This window comes from Trichoplusia ni, chromosome 6 (genome assembly GCF_003590095.1).
Source record: "Trichoplusia ni isolate ovarian cell line Hi5 chromosome 6, tn1, whole genome shotgun sequence".
In the NCBI taxonomy this organism is placed as follows: domain Eukaryota; kingdom Metazoa; phylum Arthropoda; class Insecta; order Lepidoptera; family Noctuidae; genus Trichoplusia; species Trichoplusia ni.
In genome coordinates this window covers 17166778-17185326 of record NC_039483.1, presented here as the reverse complement: position 1 = coordinate 17185326, position 18549 = coordinate 17166778, and the positions used below count along the sequence as shown (strand labels likewise).

The 18549-nt window shown below is 36.1% G+C and overlaps 1 protein-coding gene and 1 long non-coding RNA gene across 2 annotated transcripts in view; one reads left to right on the top strand and one right to left on the bottom strand.

Moving 5' to 3' along the window:
- The window catches only part of LOC113495340 (extensin), a 31664-nt gene extending 17440 nt beyond the window's left edge, over nucleotides 1–14224 (top strand). The window contains exon 2 of the mRNA XM_026874021.1: nucleotides 11200–14224. Within this exon, the coding sequence (XP_026729822.1) occupies nucleotides 11200–13581 (2382 nt within the window). The 3' untranslated portion in view covers nucleotides 13582–14224. The remainder of the gene's footprint in view (nucleotides 1–11199) is intronic.
- Nucleotides 14225–15660: 1436 nt separating this feature from the next.
- Nucleotides 15661–17729, bottom strand: LOC113495010. Its single transcript, XR_003400692.1, has 4 exons — nucleotides 17700–17729; nucleotides 17310–17351; nucleotides 16459–16628; nucleotides 15661–16010 (listed from the first exon to the last, which is right to left on the bottom strand). It is a non-coding gene; the product is annotated as an uncharacterized LOC113495010 (long non-coding RNA).
- Nucleotides 17730–18549: the final 820 nt, after the last annotated feature.

Below are 18549 nucleotides of genomic sequence, written 5' to 3'. Positions count from 1 at the left end.
AGAAAGTAGCATCCACTTCATAACCAATAATTATTTAATTGACCTTTTTGTGCAAGTTCTCATATTCACGAATTCAATGAACAATACTATTTGATAAAAAATACAACACTTTAACCGCACGCACACAATGATAATTAATTTTAGGAATTCAAGTTCTTTGTTCAATATCATAAAGCTATGACATGAAGACTGATATTATAACTACTCATTAACAAAAGAAAATTTTGTAAACGGATAATTCTAACACCGAATATGATAAAATTACCGGCAAAGTTGGGTCTATGAGAAACTATTTACATACATAATACCATCTTTATAACAACGAGTATTTATTTTATTATAAGCAAGCTGAAATTATAAGCAAGCGCAATCAACATTTTCAAAACCAGGTTAAGAACGAAAAGTTTTGTACTAGGTAAGTTCACGGGGATTTATTTTATAGTTAAAACCAAATTCTAGGCGTGGAGAGTACAGCAAAAATCTCGAAGTTTATCCAATGAAGTCAAATATATCAACATTCACAAAAGCAATTCATTTTCTTTATAATCTATTAAGCCCTGTGTTTATTACGACTTGAGAAATACAAGTGGGATGAAAAACACATAACGTAAATTTATGTTCGGTTTGTCGCAACTTTTACGGAGGTTGACATTCAATTGTTAACTGTATTCGGACAATAGCAAACGTCGTAAATAATAATAATTACATGATTATTGTTTGGACACACCCACTTTATATGTATCAATATCTTTACATAATTAACATCTTCAATTTAAAATTTATTAATAAAAACCTTCACTTCAAGACTAAGAAGAAGTAGACAATGTTGCGATTGTTGCAAATAATATCATATTGTCTAGTGAGTATGTTGTAAATAATGTCAAAGTAGTGCCAAGGGACAATACGTATCCCGTACCTAATTGGAAACTTGATGAAGCCGCAAAGAATAAACCTGTGAGCCTTGAAAGTACAGACGCTTTATAACCAAATATGTGGAAGTGTTGAGATTTAATATAAATTCACATTCGACTTGAGCAAAATTCGTTCGTAATAGGTCAAGATGATCCTAAAATACTATTGAAGCCAAACCCGGTTTTGAGAACTAGATTCCTTCATTATTAATGAGCTATGGAAAACATTAAATTCTCAGCTTCGAACTTTTCAACGCAACGTCAAATTTACGTCATCCAATAAAAATAACCGTAGATCTCGTTGAAGATAACTTCGAAATCTGAGGAACAATTTACATCAACAACCGTCCGATTGATAGACGACCTCAAGTATTATCAGCCATCGATCAGACGCGAGCAGGTCAACTGGCATCTAGTGTGAATGATGAAAAAGGTCAACAATACCCTGTTGAGGAATTCGATGATTTTGAAATAGCATCAGCTGTTACAAAGCTGTTCTTTGTCACATATATGCGATACTGTCCAAAAATGGAAGACTATAAATGGTTTGATTATATTTCGAGACACGATTGAGACTAGCAGCTTCATTATTATTTTTGCTCAAATGTCATATCTGCTTTTGTTATTGTTTCAAGTTGTAGAGTTTAGTTTTAAGCAAGTCAGTAGAATTTCTGATTTAGTTTTACGCATCAGTGGAATTTGAGTTGGTCACAGAAAAACTAAAAATCAGCAAGTCAACAACAGCCCAAAGAAAATGATGGACGTAATAATGTTTAACAGGAAAAACGATTTACTTTAAACACCTTACCAGTAGGGTCATTACTATACAAAAGATAAGGCAAATAGGCAAACGAAAATGAAAACAATGTGTTGCGTTACATTTCAACACTTGACCCGGATCTGTCGGACCATCCGGACAAATACCGGAGCAAGGACGGACTCGAATATACCTAAATGTCAAGGACTGAATAAAGCTTAGCCAAATGATTTATGAATTGATATCCTGCATCCATATTTCATTGTAATTTGTATTTTATTTTTGTGTAATGTCGTAAACGGTCTCGGCGTTGGTCAATAAAGAGATCGTAACTTGTTTTTTGATTACTTGATTTATGATAGATTTGTGGAAAATCAATGCTTCGAATTTTATTATTTTTGTGTTGTTATTAAGTTTTATTGGGTTATTTGTTATCACCAGATCTGTTTTAAATTGAAGTCAGTTCAAATTCTGAATTCATTTATTTTGTAATATTTGTTAGTGTCTCAAAATTTATTTGCTTATAATAATTTAGTTTTGAAATTATATCTGAAAATTCAATTTTATGAAGAATATGTACTTAAATAATATCTAACATCTATAATATAAAATTGATGAGTTATCAACAAACGTTTCATTTCGAAATGTTGTTTCAAAGCTATGCAAATTATAATATTTGTTAAATAACATTGCAATAAATGTTCACAAAAAGATAATAAGAGGAGTTAAAGACTATCATTAAAGTCGGTCTCCCTTTTACATAAAGTTTGCAACAGTCTGATGTGTTTATTAACCTTTTTGACATTCTTAACGAATCTTCGTCTTTCAATCTGTTTGTAATATTCGTTGAGGACATCCCTATTAGAAGTCCGGCTGTAACAAATGATAACTATTAGTTGGAAGATGTAATCAGATATTTCATATTAAATGAATAAACAAATCTTGAATCAAATGAATCTAAGAACGATTTATAATAATATACCAGAACAGTGTTTTAATAACGTCTTCTGTCTGTTGGGGTCAATTTGCATTTTTTTTAATATCTAAAATCATCACGATCATCGATTGAAAATCACCTGAATATTATTGATACAATTAAAATTCTATTGTAATTTGTAACATTTAAATTTTTATTCAAAATTATTACAGATAGATATCAATTCCATAAAAAAGCACTTTCTCAATACAATAACGCTATTCTTTACAATTTGCTGCTTACTAAATCTCAATACATCATAAAACTTACATTTAAGGACATGCAATGGTAATTTAAAGTAACTGTCATGTTGAAAATAATTACTAACAAAAGCTTGCGTTACTTCTGCTTACGCAAGCGAACCGACTGGACAAGCCTTGTATGGCGAGATGACACCAAAAGACAATAAAATTGGTTTCGATTGAATTCTGTTACGAGATGTTAGCTTCGGGGAAAATGAATAGAGCGCAGGTGTCTCAATACTCGATACGTATTCAAAGACAAAAAGAGGAAATCATGACATCGATATCGAGTCTTTTATCTTAATGCTTATAAATTAGTTTCCCTTTTTGCTTATAAGTCATACGGCTTAGATGCCAAAAAAGGCATTTAATTTTCAAGCTTAGGAAAATACGTCGCTATTCCGCTACAACCAAAGTCTACCTATTGATAGGGTACTTAAAAGGGATAAACATCATTTGTTTTTATGTAAAACAAGATAATTATACAGTATTTGCGTTGTACGCAGATATTTGTTCCGAGTCTAGTAGTTTGCGCTTAGCATGTTTAATGACTACGCACCCAAAACAAGACGAATTTGTATATTTAGAGTAAACAAAAAAAAACATTGTTTGAATATTGTATTAGGACTCCTCATTATAATTCACCTCAGATTGACATTTAATTTGATTCCATTTACAAGATTCAACAGTTTATGAATACCTTTTAACGAAATGAATGTCCTAACTATTATAAAGCAGTTAACGTAAATATTAACCGGCATAAAATGAAGCCTTGACGCTAATCGGAATCTTTCACCAGCTTCTAAACTAAATGATAGCTAGCTCATTGTTGTTAAGTTAACATACAAACGACTGAGGTCAAATATGGGGAACTAAAATTTTATGTCACAACCAGAATGATGAATGATGGCTAAAAAGACAAAGAACGATCAGCATGTAGACAGACAAAAATATTTCATTAAGTTGCTTAAAAGTAAAATTCAATTAAATTAAAAGCCTAACGCATGAAAGAAGTATCCAAGTTAAGAACACATTCAGTTTTAATGAGATTGGAAGAAGAACAAAGATTTAACGAAAATATCAGACGTGATATATATCGTATCGTATAAAGTAAAGAAGTAGTAAGTGCAGAAAAAACTGTGAGTTGAGAAACCAAAGCTTAAACCAAAGCTGAATTATATGAAAACATTAAGGAGAAACAAAAAAAAATGTCTCCGAGATTCCAAGGATGTAAATAAATAAAATGAAACCACTGAAAGTTGTATTGCATGGGCAAAAATCTCCATACGGATGCTATAACTGCAATGTATCTTTTTGATTCTGTCCACTTAATGTGGCGTGTAATAAATATCTGGTGTGAGCTCATTCAATTATTGAAATCAATACTGGTTATAAAATGAGAGATTAAATCTTTACATTATTGTTTCAAGTTTCCTTATACCAAAACCGCAATATTTTTCACTTTCCGAGATACACTATGTAACCTTCGCCCCTAGATGTTATTTTGTATACAGGATGGCATGTATTTACGTTACTAGATCTGTCGTAATACATAGATCATCTCATACCAAAATCTGTCGAAATAATTGATCAAAAGGTTAACAAAAGTCATCATTTTAAAGACTATATATAATAATAAGCTATTTCGAATTATAAATAAAATATTACTTAATAAGGTCGTAATTTCAATTGGACCCAAAAAGCTTCCCTGGGGCATGATTAGCAGTTCAATCATTATAACTGATATAATTCCGGTAAACGCAAAGGTGAAGGACGGTAATTAAATGAAACGCTAGTTCAATTAGACCTTTAGGCGATAAGTTCATAAATTATTAAGTAATTTGTCATACCTAATGATACATTTACAGGTGAGGAAATCGAAGGCATTTTTGACGTTGATGAATGAATTTAGGCTGTTAGTAAAAAATAAAACATCGTTTTTTTTTCATAATCGGCAAATGTTTGATATTTTTTTCAATAAAATACCCGGATTAAGTACATACGTTAATTTTACTTAACTAAGTTTAAAATCACATGAAAATAAAATACAGAACTTTGTTTTACGCAAATCCAATTACCATAGAATGGTTTTAACCTAAATGAGTTTCATGTTTTACGTCTAACATTAAATCCACATTCCAAATTACAAAACAATGCTTACGCTTTAAAACTTTTACAAGCACTTCGAAATCTCAATAGTCCAAGATTTAATCTTCGACGGAACACGTCTCATTCATCATAATGCAAAGTTATTTGTTATTGACAGCTTCTAATTTATAAACATTAAGAAATAAGATGCAAACAATGGATTCTCCATCACCTTTTGATAAATTAAGTAGTGATTTAAGGGTCACTTGACACCAATCTGTCTTCTAGTTACTTTAGCAATGTCAAACACTTCAATCCTAAATGGTTTACTAATCAAGAGTATTATTGTTGACAAGTTGTTTCTGATGAGTTTAGTGTTTTAAATTGATTTGTTAGCATCTGTTTTAATATGCTATCATGCACTTACAATTGATTTGGTTTCACTGCTTAATGGTTCTAATGTATTCTTAGATTCATATTCCCAATCTTTGTTACAGCATCATTGTTTTTTTTCTTGTCGTCTGAGTTGTTCTGATGTCATTACCAATCGGACTTGCAATTCCATGCATGCCTATTTCAAAGCATCCTCTTGGATAATTATACTTATCAATATTTTCATGGTCTCAGACTAGAATGGACTATTAAGAATGCTAACTTAAAATTCGTCTGCTTCTATTGTCGGATTGCTTGCAAACAATAACAGTTTTGAATTGTAGCCAACATTGTTTGTAAACTAGAAACTAGAATTTAGTCGTCGTACTCTATATTTCTTAGTATCATTCAATTTTTGTGCAGTTCGTTTGGGTAATGTCAATACTGATCAAGAGCCATAACAACTTCATGTATCGACTTCATAAGAGGCAACACAACCATTTTATGTAAGTTCCTTTGTTGCACTTTAAAGTAAATACACATTATTGAGGTTTTTACGATGTTTTTTAATTCTAAAACAATACAATGACGGTTGCTTTTAATTTTTATGCCAGAGATGTCAGTTTAAATCTATACCTTTCAGTTAGTATTTTGCAATCCAGTGACTGTTGTTCCCAAACCTCTAGGCAATTTATTCAAAACCATCTTTGATGATAACCCAACCGTATTTCTTATTAATTTCCTTGTAATCAGATAATTGTTTAATCTCACTAAGATGCCTTATACAGTATAATAAAGTTATATCTATGCTAACGATACCATCTTATTATGGGCATTGTCATTTACCCTATCATTATCACTGCAGATGTTAATAAACGCCATTACAAACTCCGTTGTAATTATTACATAACTGATGTTTTTATTTTATCTTATCTTTATTTTCTTATATTATTAAAATGAGACGTCAAATGTGGTGAAATATTTGTCAACTTTGTCGTTTAATCGATATTGTGAAAATTAGGTATAAATTCCATATCCAAGCCGGATACATAAATGGAGTTATATTAATTTCCTAAGAAATAAATGTCGTCTGGCGTAAGCAGCCATTAGTTTACCCAACACAGGTTTACATCATGTTATTACGCTAAAGTTTACATTGAACCCACCTTGGTATTGACTTTGAATTAATTATCCTATTACACGGCGTCAATTTCGTTAGTCTTGAGTTTGTCAACTTAATCGTCAAGCGTGAAATTTCAAGTAAGATTTTAGAAGTTGGTTTTGATAATGAGGCTTGTAAAAACGAGGAAAACATTTAAGTAAATGCTAACAAGTTCCTCTATGCTGAATTAATTAAATTTAAGTATAAGGATGGCATAGTGTTATGTGAACCCTTATACTAAAACTAGCTGTTGCCCGCGACTTCGTCCCCGTGGGTAGAAGATATAAGTTATGATTTATACCTGCCCTGTTTTTTTTCTCATTTTTCATTGTATCTTCGCTCCTATTAGTCGCAGCCATAGAAATCTAAATAACAACTTGTTATTTAGATTTCTGTGGTCGCAGCGTAATGGTTTATAGCCTAAAGCCTTCCTCGATGAATGGTCTATTTAACACAAAAATATTTTGTCAATTTGGATCAGTAGTTCCTGAGATTAGCGCGTTCAAACAAACGAACTCTTCAGCTTTATATGTTAAGTACAATCTAAGTGTTATTGCTAAAAGCTGAAAGCTAGAGGGGTCGTCTTCTAAAACTTCTCTTAAAATCGCACCGCTCACTAAAAATGTGATGCTAAATTTGTCCCTTCGGGTTTATCCAAATTTCTAGTTACAGTTCACGTTTTAAACCACTTAAGTAACATATTCCAAGCGTATCCAATCGGTTGGTCACGCCGCTTGCAACGTGTTCGTTATCCTAATAGGACGAGTCGCTTCCCAAACAAATGCTGAAACCGGCACACTTACTGTTGTAAAGCGAGCCAGTACTATAGGTTGCAGATCAAGTACAAATCAATCACTCTGTGTACTTACTAGTGTACTTGGACTACGTACTTATCTTCTGTGAATAGGAAAAGAAATTAGGCCTACAATGTTCAAGTTAGTTTCACTTTCCTCAGAGAAACTAAATCTAACGTGACAATTTTATTTAGTCGTTGAATTAACATTTTCTCAAAACCAATGTTAGCCACTTTTTGGGAAATTATATACATTCTATCTATCTAGGTATCTTTAATTTAAAATTTGGTATTTTATGTACTTTAAAATTAGGATTCCTCAAGTTCTTATTATTTTACTGGACATGGCTTTCATTTTCCGATGATAATATCTAGTAAGACCGCATTTCTGCTAATTCCGCTAACTGCTCGCGGCGTGTGTGTTGGATGTCGCAACCGGGGGTCAGTCCTCGGTCGCCATTATGTATCATATGTAAATAATTACTCTACGCGTGACGTCACGTGACCTTCCGCGCACTTTGTCAATTTCTGGGTGTCATCTGCTAAAATATCTGACCTAGGACGTTGGTGCATTGATAGAACAGAATTGTAAATACATTTTTGTTACTCCGTATATATAATATATTCTTATCTCGTTCCTTTAAAGTGTCTTCTATTTATCAGTATTTCCTTTAGTGATATTATAATTATAAAGCATAAAATCTCCATCTATACGGCTTTCACTAGCAAGTTTAATCATTAAGTAGTAACATCGCAAATTGACGAATAGTTTCAATTCTAGAAATATGAGTAACTCAGTTTCTCAATAATTTATCCAAAAACAGTGTTATCTCTAATCGGAAATCTCCTCATTACCATACAATTAAATCTACACCTTCTAAAATTACACCAAAATATTTGTTCTAAGCGAAACATGTAATTAACAGCCCACCATCGCCAACGCCAGCTAAATTTTGGAACATGGATTTTTTAATTTTGCTTCAGTTATCCATCAATGTTTTTATCAGATGGAAATGACAAAGCTACAATAAAAAATATTTACATAGCGCCAGTCCAGTGAAGTAATTGGAAATAACAGAACAACGTTGATTTGAAATCTTCTGTCAAAACTGATGGACCATTCGGAATGCAGAAATTTGAATTAAAACAATAACAATGAAAGTAATAAGACTTATTAATTGAATTCGACTTAATTCATGAACGTACAACGATGTTTTTACCCATCATCAACAAATAACATAAAAGAACATGAAGCCGAATAAAAACATGTCAATCCTCACGTAAACACGAATTAATTTAAAATAAATTTGCAATTGTACAATCGCAGACATAAACTGAATGATTAAAAACGTATAAACCGAAGGCCAAGTGGTCATTACATATAATAAGCAATCAGACAACAAAAACACTGCTGTGCGAGACTGTACGTGGTATTGATTTAATTAAATCATTGTTTGTGACAAAATACTTCGTCAATACAATGTGGTACAAGACTGAAGGTTGCAGCGATTGAATGTTAATTAGATATTGATGTCTCATTTACCTGAATAAATGGTTAATGATACTTTATAACGTTATCGACTGTTATGCTGTCAGTCAATTTCATTTGAATATGAGGTAATGATTTTAATTTGCGATTAAATATGCTTATTGCACTGTTAGGTAAATGTTTTGAAGTATGTTTTTTACCTAAGAGTTTACTAATACTTGTTCTTTTAAAATGTTCGATTACGTTTGTCAAACATAGGTTATTACATCGTAAATTATCTTTTAATCATTATGGTTTATTAATGTTCTCTATAAAACTAAAATCAACAAGTATAATGTTATCTTAAAATTACCGCCCATTGGGCACAGACCTCCTCCCATATAGTATTGTTTGAGCATTGATCGGCTCGCTAGCTTAATTCGGGTTTGCGATTTCAGATTTCAATATTTGGGATCCGGGTTTCATCACGATATGTCTCTTCTATTTAACTATGAGGAAGAGACGTTGGTACCTGCCTGCTTATGCCTCGAACCTGCACTTAAATCCACACATGGAACCACAAAGACACCTCGAAATAATATTTATTATTTTAATATTGAAAGTGAATTTACCTGCAATCAATAACCATATAATTTTAATATCAAAATTTCACTTGATGTACAAATTTAAATAACCATTCCGCAAAACTAAAGACCAGTCTGTTGACAACAATAATTAAAAAAACTTATCGCATTTTAAAAGATACTTACAGTCAAGAACTACTTAATTTCCCAACGCCGCATAATTCCATAATAAACCAATTAACTTGAGACAAGATGGTCAATCCATTAAATTTAACGGGCGTTGACGAAAAGCCTTACCTTGGACCACACGACGTACGACTTAAATTCTACCAGTGGTGACTTGAATGCCTTGAGCTTCTTCACGCGTATATGTTTCACTGACGCACAGACCAGTAAACACTATTATGATAATTTTTAGGGTTCCGCAACGAAAGATGAATAACGGAACCTTATTAAGTAATTGAGTGCACGGATATCTGGGGTTGAGATCTCTGAGCTCTCAATTTCGGAGCTACGAAAGTTGAACGAATGCTAACGCCTCTTCAAATTGTATTGACAATTTGCGTCGGAGGAGTGTTGCTAATTCTTCTTTCATTACCCCTTTTGTTGTGGAATAATCAAATTGAATTACTTCTGGATCAAGTCCCATTGTAATCATAACTATATATTATTATCATCATATAACTGTTGACAATTTCGTATAGGACGACCATTTTTGGTAAAGTTAAATAAATCTTTTATACGCATGCTAAGTTTACGTCCGTTGGAAACCGAGAATAGGTCCAATTTAAGTTTGATGTAAAAAATAGGTTGTGATAAAAGTAAAAAAAAAGCCATTCTAAATCGGACCGGAGTCATGTTGCTAATATTTGGCAATAGCCCATATTCAAACCGAGTATTCAATGAAATATTCGTAACCGATACATTGGTTGGAGAATTGTGTCGTTTGCATAGCTTAACCTTCTGCAGACACATTTTGGTTGAATATTTGTTTGATATTTCATTGTTATTTTAGTCTGCGTGGTCATATTTGGCACTATTAAATCCTGACTCTATGACACAGTTCAGTAAGTTCACGTTTATGTAAGTTCTATGTAAAACGGGTGCTTAAGAATGGAACTCACTCGCATTTATGGAGATAGCCACATTAGTTTTGCTCTCAACCGTCTCCTTCGCAGTCTTAAATCAAAAGCTGATGCGACGGTGGGGTTGCGAGTCTATCTCATCTTAGTATTTACCCTCAATGTTAAAATATTTTTCGTTTCTGAACTTTGATAAATTCCAGAAAGCAGTACATTATACTCTACTATCGTATTACGGTAGTATATCACTATTAAGAGGTCTTTGGCCTTGACCTAATTAAAAAGCCTATCAATTTAACATTTTATATGCAATTGATTATAAGTGCTACTCAAGTGATAGATAAAAGAAAACGTATTGGACACCTTAATATTATTTGTATAGTTATCGTGGGTTCGCTATCGCTATCGTATCCTAGGTCTGGCGTCCACGGGCTCTTAGTCTATGATACTGCACAAAGGATATAATTTTTTTTACTCATTTGACCGACATTTAGGTTGTTTAAAAAAACATTTTAATTTGTTTTATATAATGTGATAGAATATTTTCCACCCTGCAAATATTAGACAAACTTAGTATCGAATCCCACTGTATACACAATTTATTTTCAAATGCGGAACAAAAGAAACTTCTTCATAAAGTTTTACCCAAATAGGACCCAGACTGTACTATCTTTGACACTTCACATAAAGATAAATAAACAAAATCAAACCACCTTGTTAACGTATTGACATTTGTTAACCATCGATTTTGTTTCTGATTCCAGAGACTCTCACTGCACGTGGCTGTGGTGCTACTTGCAGTGTACCACACCTGCAAGGCGGAGCGTGTTGCTCGAGCGATTCCGGTCGGCTCGAGCCAAAACTATGCTGTGATCGGGGCCCCTATCTCCGCTAACCTCGATGAGGACGGCTACTTCTACCCGAAGCCGAAGATTCCTTTCCCGCCGCCTCCTCCAAGGACACCTCCGCCACCACCACCACCGCCAAGGACTCCACCACCGCCGCCACCACCGCCGAGGACCCCACCACCACCGCCTCCATCACCTCCGACAAGGCCTACTGAAACAACAGGATACGAGTACAAAACTCCTCGTATTCCTTTTGAAATACCAACGACTAGGAGACCAACGCCACCACCACCACCGCCGCCACCTCGTACTCCTCCACCACCACCTCCCACGACCAGACCACCCCCACCTCCTCCCCCACCAACAACCAGACCACCTCCACCTCCTCCCCCACCAACAACTAGACCGCCTCCCCCTCGAACTACAAGACCACCAACTTACAGCACCATTTTAGACGTTACCAGAACTACTGGCTACAGCTATCCTACCCCGCCGGTGCCGTTTACTTACCCAACTACTACAAGAAGACCATACATTCCTCCTGTAACTCAAAGGACTCTGCCCCCTGCCACGTATCTGCCTCCTACCACCACGAGAAGGCCTCCTCCTCCACCACCACCACCTACGACCAGACCGCCTCCGCCACCCACAACCAGACCTCCACCACCCCCACCTCCACCAACAACCAGACCACCTCCCCCACGAACAACAAGGCCACCAACTTACAGCACCATATTAGACGTTACCAGAACTACTGGCTACAGCTATCCTACCCCAGCGGTGCCATTTACTTACCCTACTACCACTAGAAGACCATACATTCCACCTGTAACACAAAGGACCCTTCCACCTGTTACATATCTACCTCCTAGCACTACTACAAGAAGGCCTCCACCTCCACCACCACCCACAACAAGACCACCCCCTCCACCTCCCCCGCCAACAACCAGACCACCTCCCCCACGAACAACAAGGCCGCCTCCGCCACGAACAACAAGGCCACCAACTTACAGCACCATATTAGACGTTACCAGAACTACTGGCTACAGCTATCCTACCCCACCGGTGCCGTTTACTTACCCAACTACCACTAGAAGACCATACATTCCTCCTGTAACACAAAGAACTCTCCCACCTGCTACGTACCTGCCTCCTACTACCACCACCAGAAGGCCTCCACCACCACCACCACCCCCCACAACCAGACCACCACCACCACCAACAACTAGGCCACCACCACCTCCGCCAACCAGACCGCCTCCTCCGCGAACAACTAGACCTCCACCAACTTACAGCACTATATTAGACGTCTTCAGAACTACAGGTTACAGCTACCCTACACCACCTGTGCCATTCACCTATCCTACTACTACAAGAAGGCCTCCACCACCACCACCCACGAGGCCACCGACAATACGTACGAATCCTCCAACGTACTTGCCTCCACCTCCACCAACAAGGCCACCAACTAGACCTCCACCACCACCACCTACAAGACCTCCTACTCCACCGCCAACTAGGCCTCCACCACCACCAACTAGACCCCCCACATACTTGCCTCCACCCCCACCTACCAGGCCACCGACCCCACCACCGCCACCACCAACAAGGGCCACATATCTTCCTCCACCTCCTCCAACTAGGCCCCCAACGCCACCACCTACGAGACCCCCACCCCCACCCCCAACTAGACCTCCCACACCACCTCCAACTAGGCGTCCACCGCCACCACTAACTAAAGCCCCTACATATTTGCCACCACCTCCACCTACCCGGCCACCGCCACCTCCACCAACGAAGGCCACATACCTTCCCCCGCCACCACCAACAAGGCCCCCAACTCCACCACCAACGAGACCTCCTCCGCCACCACCACCACCTACAAGGCCTCCTCCCCCACCACCAACGAGACCCCCTCCACCACCGCCAACTAGGCCACCACCACCACCACCAACCTTCAAAACAACAGGTTACGACTACCCGACCCCCAAGGTTCCATTCACTTTCCCCACAACACGTTTGCCAGTATACACTCCTCCACCCACTACAAGACTCCCAGTTTACATTCCTCCCTCGACAACTAGGCCCCCGATCTACGTACCACCTTCAACAACTAGGCCCCCGATCTACGTACCCCCTTCAACAACTAGACCCCCAGTATACTACCCGACACCATCGGTGAAAATCCCCGCCTACATTCCTCCTTCAACGACCAGAATACCTTACACGACTCGACCACCTTTTATTGAGGATAAAGGATACTTCTATGATCGACCACTAGTGCCTTTCGTGTTTTAATTTAGTTAAGAAACCTATTGCTCCGAAATTATATGATTCACTTTTGTCGACAAAATCGTACTAAGTAGGTCTTTGAAGCGGAATCTCAAATGAGACTAGGTGTAATCCATGTTTTTGTTATACAAAAATGTCCAATTACTGTCTCAATTTGGGATTCGATATGCCGACTTTCTAACAATAATTGACCTGTTCTTCAAATTTAGAAAAAAAATCGTTTTGGACAACTTAGTAACAATTTTCAAAGCAACTAAAAAAATTAGGAAGAACATTATTTAGTTGAAGCAATAGCGGATTTTGGCGCTTTGTACATTATTTCTTGCAAATAAACAAGAATTTAGTCAATTAATCATTAATTTTATTTTAAGTGACATGCAATTACGAAAATATATGTTATTTAATTTTGGTGCAATCAGGTATTGAATAAGTTGCCATATAAATTGTGATACCAAACGAGTACTACGTACTTACAGTCGCAATATATTTTTGTTTGTTAATATTTTTTATGTATTAGTAATTAGTTTTATATGTATACTTATATATATTGTAACGGTAATACTCAGGAATGAAACGCGGAATCACTGCCTTTAACTAATTCTACGTTTAAGATTGTAAAATATTTTAAAATAAAAAACAAATGAATTTATTGTGCCGTTTTGTTTTCTACCTATCTAGAGACGGGCGAGCAGCACCGTGTGTAATATTACACGAACTATTTAGAGCCACCATTACCTATAAGAAGGTTATAAAAAGAAATTATATATTTTAAATGATTTTCAGGACTGACCAACCAACTTGTCACACATTTAGATCTTACTTCTTTTGTGGTTGTATTGAACTTGGCTGTCATTTCACATATAAGTTTTTGATGGGATTTGTATGATCGATATTTAAAAGTAATATTAAATAATGTTGAGAATTAATAGTCCACTACGAAAATAGTTAAAAACATATTTTACTCCCGATTTCAAGGATGAAAAACACGTATGAAACAACCTGTAAAGTATGCAAAGATCTATTCTTCATAGCCTGTGTAGGATGAATTTGCTGAGCATGGGTATTTATTAAAACTTTTTCTAAATCATAACCTTCGTTATCGTGGAAGTAGGTAATTTGGCAGAGTATACGTTGTATAACAATGTGTCGCTTCCACAACGCCTGCCAGTTAAAGGCAAAATTTAAAAACGACTCCCGGGCTAAGGATTTTAATTTTTGTGTCGCGTAGGGTTTCAGAAACATTCAAATCACATGTAAGATACCCAGACTCAGGACGAGCATCCATGGATCAAACAAGTGCTTGAACCCGCGACACGTCGCACTCAGTGGGTTTGACGTGGTGACCTCAACCACTCGGCTATCCATGTATAGTATTGGTTAAACTCGCAACTGTACTTTACGTAGAATACGTTCAGTACGAAAAGAAGATATATTAAAACCTCATTAGTAAGGTGTTAAGTTATGAATGTATTGAAAAATATGTAGTAAAAATATTCATTCAAAAACAAAGTTTCATTTTCTCAATGTTTTTTACGCTCATAAATCAAGTGTGAAGTCATTGAAGCGCGTAGTTCGACGACGCACAATTTATCATACCCGCCACATAATGAATGTGTTCTTAGGAATGTTTTACGTTCCTAAGTGAAAATACTGAGTAACGACAGTTTGATCTATTAAGACCGTCCAGTATCGATCGATCAAATACTTTCGTTGCTCGAAAATATGCTAATTGGAATTGGAACTGTTGAAAACAAATGAGTTTTGGTATTACAATGACTGGTTGACGATACTTATCCGAGCTATCCTCAGGCAGTTGATGAGGCCCGGGGTGTTTTAAGATGGCGAGAGTTCAACATATCGCCACATTCCCTACGTTGCGCCCTCAGCGTTGAAGTCATTAAAGTTTCATCCTGGTCGAAAAAAGGTCGTTTGCCCTGCGTATAACTAGGTCCCACCTAGATCTTTGTAGACTTCAAAAAGTAGATTTTCACTTCGTCTGTATATTGTTTTCTTTTTAATGTTTGTTACCTCAGAACTTCGGACTCTGGATGGAAGGAGGTAAGGAAAAAAGAATAACAAAGAAAATATGAAATCACAACTCATTTATTCTGTAACAAAACGTCTTAATTACCGTCAACAAACTTTAACAAGATGTCTTAGCGGAGTGGAAATAGAAAATACTAAACTTAACATATATAATAAAAACAATAACTGCAAAACTAACTGTAACTCAATAAACCTGCTGACTGGTAAGGTATTATCAAACTTATTTGTATTTACATTCGAACTACATTATAATTGTAACTTAATAATACATGTAACGGAAAAGTGTGAGTATGTGAGGTGTCTTCACTTCACAGGAACGGATTTATATCAATACTCTAACCACCACCGAAGTAACTTAATCTACGTGTCTAATCCAATAAGTTTGTAATCTGAAACAAAAAGGAAATTTAAATGTAAATTCAATTTGGCAATATTAGGCATTAGCACAAAAAACCAAGGGATTAATAAGTTCTCGAGAACTAAATGGGCTATGCTAACCAGCCCGTAGCGTCTGATAATTCTAGAGAAAACCAACTTACTGTTGTACACAATGGCCTATAGTCATACGGGAAAGAAACGAGTACAACATGGTCACATTAGCTTGACGCTTGGTGTTGATGATATCACTGCAACCAAAACGTAACAATAATATCCAAAAACAATATAGCAACATCAGAAAGATGCTGAATGAGGTTATGCGGTGGGAAGCGGGTGGGACTCGCATTCCATAGATGCGTCAAGTTATTGTGACAGTGTTGTACACCACGTGGACACGAGGTGCACAAAAATTTTATAAAGAGTTGATAATGTAATAGAACGGAGAGTGGTAGAACTAACCTTTAAAAAATAAGAAAAAAAATGCGCGTTCCCCTGCACGGGGCTCGTCCAGAGCCGCGTGAGCCGCGCTGCCGAGCGAGCGGGCGGGCGGCGTCCGGCGACGCCGGCGTCCGCGGCCTCGGGCGCGTTGGCCTGCCGCCGCTGCCAGGACTGCTGCTAACAGATCCTGCCTGCGACAACAGATATACAGTTAGTACAAGGTAAGGAGCAAACCACAAACTCACGATAGTAAGACGTGCAGTTGTAGGTGCAGGACGAACTGCTTGCTGTACAGTGTGCAGTAGTGTTTTTTTCCACAGCAGAGATAATCGCTCTTACTCTGAGGCGCTAGGAGTGATGAGAAACGAGAATTATGAAAATGAGTTGATTAGAATATCTGGTCCAAAACTACAAGACCAAAAGAAGGAACATGGACTGGGTTTTGCGCAGCAATGAAACTCATTTGAAGCTAATGATAATGATCTGTACCTAGGACTAACAGTTAGGGGAGAAGTAAAATCATTTCTTAATAGTGCATGTACCACGTGGTTATACCATCGGGCAGTCTTTATTACAACTGTAACAATCTCACTATAAACTATGACTATGTAAGGTTTCCTGGCAGATTCCTATTAGTCGATCGACTAATTTAAAAAGGGAAGTTCATCCGACCACGTGGTGCAAGCGATAATTGGAAAGTTGATAAGTCTAAAGTATGCAAAAATTCTCAAAAAGCTTAAACGGAAATTCAAAATAATTTAATGCTGAAAAAGAGACAAATGGGAAAAATAAACGTTTATCCTACGATCAAGAGTGGCGGACATATATACAGAACTAAGAATACCAGAATATTTACGAAGCATTATACTCACCATGCTGCTGCAGGTCAGCTAATGCAGTAGGACTCTGGCTCACTGTAAGAAAAAGCACAAATCAATAAAGGCTAAGAATAACAAGATCCAGGAAACAAACCAAGTGGTCGAAAAAAGCAAGATCACTTCAATTTAAATTACTTAAAATATAATCAACACCAAAGTTAAATCATTGCAATACAAATCGGATGCACGTGGCAAACACGTTACAAAATGGCGATTTTAAATTTAACAAACACTGCACAAATACAATATTATTCACACTGGAAATTAAACTATTAATTACATTAGTAAGGATAATTAATTGAATCAGCAATCAAGGAACATAAAATTAAACATTTACATCGATAAAAATAATTAATAAATTAACAATAATATGGGATCACTTACGTCCTGCTGCAACGCCCGAAAAGCACCGAGCGCGCATGTGCATTCCCTTATATAGGCTCTCATGTCTGAACTATACAAGAACACAGTAAATGGTAATAACATTTAGATTTCTTTACTTCAAAGTTCGAAAAATTCAACGGAAAACTATTGTTCCTAAAAGTATTGAACATCAGTAATTTTGTCATTCTGTCCATCATGGCATCAGCAGAATCCAAGCACCGAACAGAAGTAACAGCTGTTAATTTTTTTATCTATGATGTATATTTTAGTCTATTCTACTTCAGCTTAATTGAAGCTGTAACTTAAATTCTAGAAAAAAGAGAGGTTAAGCGATGATAGTTTAATGGTTGCAAAAATCAAAAGTGGAAGTATAAAAACGTGGGAAAAATACCTCATATCACTGCCCACTAAAAAAATAGGATTATTAAATAGTTTCAAGTTTGCCAATTTCAAGTTCTGGTAATTTTACCTACTTATAATTGCAATTTTATTAAAAACTTTAAGTAAATTAAAGACGTCGCGATAAACCTTCAAGGAATCGTTTTATAAATAAAAGAAGAGACAAAAACAATTTGCGAACTTTAATTTTATGTTATTATTTTAATATAGATGTTAAGTATATTTGTAAATAAAACCAATGATTTGAATAATTAAAATGTACTTACTTCATTTTCACGTTCATCAGCCAACACAATAAAATTTCCATATACCCTTTAATTCATGTGTTCAAGAACACCAAAAGAAGGAACAAACTACCTTCAGTTTGTAACTTCTTGGCGAAAATGCAGGAAATATAATTATATAGTTTTTAAATAAATTTATCTGGGTCTGATAAAAAAAATATGAGACA